The 2084-nt window shown below is 47.5% G+C and overlaps 1 protein-coding gene across 1 annotated transcript; it reads left to right on the plus strand.

Moving 5' to 3' along the window:
• Positions 1-485: 485 nt before the first annotated feature.
• Positions 486-1922, plus strand: Pmar_PMAR004140 (dual specificity phosphatase catalytic domain containing protein; the record flags this gene model as incomplete). The annotated part of the gene is made up of 8 exons (XM_002769497.1): positions 486-586; positions 630-707; positions 754-881; positions 1045-1150; positions 1196-1256; positions 1300-1428; positions 1470-1596; positions 1653-1922. Coding segments are annotated over 8 exons (906 nt in total), but the record flags the coding sequence as incomplete, so codon positions are not given.
• Between the last annotated feature and the right edge of the window lie 162 nt (positions 1923-2084).

Raw genomic sequence — 2084 nt, forward strand, 5'->3', positions numbered from 1 at the left:
CCTACCTCCACTACTGCTACTAGGAGAGGGCGAACGGCGAGGTCCACTAGAGCGAGCACTACTACGTCGGGGCATTTACTCTTAACAACAAGCACTAGACTGTACGGTATGCGAGGTCCATCGTGAAGGTAATCCTCAGCTAGCCTCGTTGAAGACGCACATGACTTGGGACTACTTGCAAATCTTGAATTTCCCTAACGGGTGTGACGGCTCAGAATCGTCAAATAGCTGCACGCGGTTACGAAATCAACTTCGAAATTGGTTTAGTGAACCTCAGAGTTGGTCTACGTGGATCTGTCTTGTCCGTCGATTTTTCATCCTTTGTTTGATTGGTTAAGGCTGTTGATGGTCAACGTTTCACTTGTGACTCGTATATTCTACCATGACAAACGTGTAAAATTCTGTTTCCACAAAAAAATATCCGATGCTTTTTGAGCTCATTCGGAGTAGTCCTTAGAATCTGTTATGGCTTTCGTTGTAGCCGTGGTTTGCATATGGATCGTCGGCGAGCCGTACGCAAGCGAGTGGACCACCTCTGTAGGGTTATCAAGAGGAGCTCACTGAGAGTGACGACGAGTGATGAGAAGTAACACCCCACATACTACTGTTTTTACACATTTTTTCTGTAGAAATCCTCTGGCAACTCTCGACGTAGAGGCCTTCTTGAACGGTCTTAACGAATTAGACGATTTCTCGGCGACCGAAATGTAGTAGTAGATCATGTGAGCGTGTTGACGACAGTATCGGTTTTAGATATTCGACTGAGGGCGGCGGTGGTGATAGTAGTAAGGTATATGTAGGAGGGTTGGACGATGCGTGTAACTTTGCGGAGTTAAAACGTCGAGATATCGGAACGATTATCAACTGTGCTGGTGCTCAGTGTGAGTTGACGGTTATGTACAGTGTGAATGGAGTCGTCATGGCAATTTGTGATGTAAAAATACAGAGGTTAGTCTCAAACAGAAATGTCACTATTTTCACGCGTACTCGTACTACTGCATTACCTAGTGAATATCCATTCTATGAGCCTCTTCGTATCGGTAGGTGCTTTGGCTCGGCTACAAGCTGATGTTGTGGGCGGCCCTAATCCATACAAAGATGTCCGATTTCAAGAGGAATGTTATAAGGGTAAACTAGGAGATCATATAGAGTAGGAGGATCTCAGTGAAGGGCGAGGTTCATGTAGTGGCTTTAGATATGTTTTTATTGCGGCTGAGGATATGCCCCGGTATCCAATCGAGAAGCATTTTGATGAGGTCAGCAGTGTCCATTAAAAGTTGGTTGAAAATTTTAGTTCAGGTGGCGATGTGTGTAGATCGGGGAATCGCAAATGGGCATTCAGTGTTGATACACTGCATGCAGGGATATAATAGAAGTTGTGCACTGCTGTGTGCGTGGCTATGTGGAGGAATCCGAGGTCCAAGAATGGTAAGATTCATTTTAGGCCCGAAGTGGTACCATGTTATTAGAGTCTGTGTGAAGCAGTGGAGTTGTTGGCGTCGAGGCGACAACACGTCCTCAGCAATCGGGGCTTTTTGAGGAAGTTAGTGGAGGCGTATTGGCCGCCGAGTGAGGAGGAGATTAAATGCAGTGTTGGTAATAATGCTGGCTGTGGGAATCGAACCCGGGTCCTCTGAAGTACGACTTGACAGGCCCCCTGGTTGACCTGTATGGTGAGCAAGTGATGGAGGCTCCGATTGATCTGGTTGGAGAGGTTAAAGAGTGCGCTACCGCGGGGCCGATGGTGGCCGTATCGAGTAATGGGAAACCCCTCTCGAGATTTGCTCAGAGTAGGAGGATGAAAAAGGAGCTCACACAGGATAGCTGATGCTCACGAAGGGGGATGGTGACTGTGATGTGGCGAAGGAATGGTATGGAATCCGGCCGCGCGCTCGCCTTAGTGGAAGGGTTGCTTCGACTTCTGGGAAGATGGTAACGCGAGTCTCTTGACGTAGTCTTGAGAAGATGGTGTTGATATGTGAAATTGGAGGTCCTGGGATTCGAACCTGCGACCTTATTCAGGTGTTATTGCTTTTAAACATGTCAGCTCTGAAGGTTTTTGAGGCAGCTCCCGACGCTACTGG

This window comes from Perkinsus marinus, assembly GCF_000006405.1.
Source record: "Perkinsus marinus ATCC 50983 genomic scaffold scf_1104296965588, whole genome shotgun sequence".
In the NCBI taxonomy this organism is placed as follows: Eukaryota; Perkinsozoa; order Perkinsida; family Perkinsidae; genus Perkinsus; species Perkinsus marinus.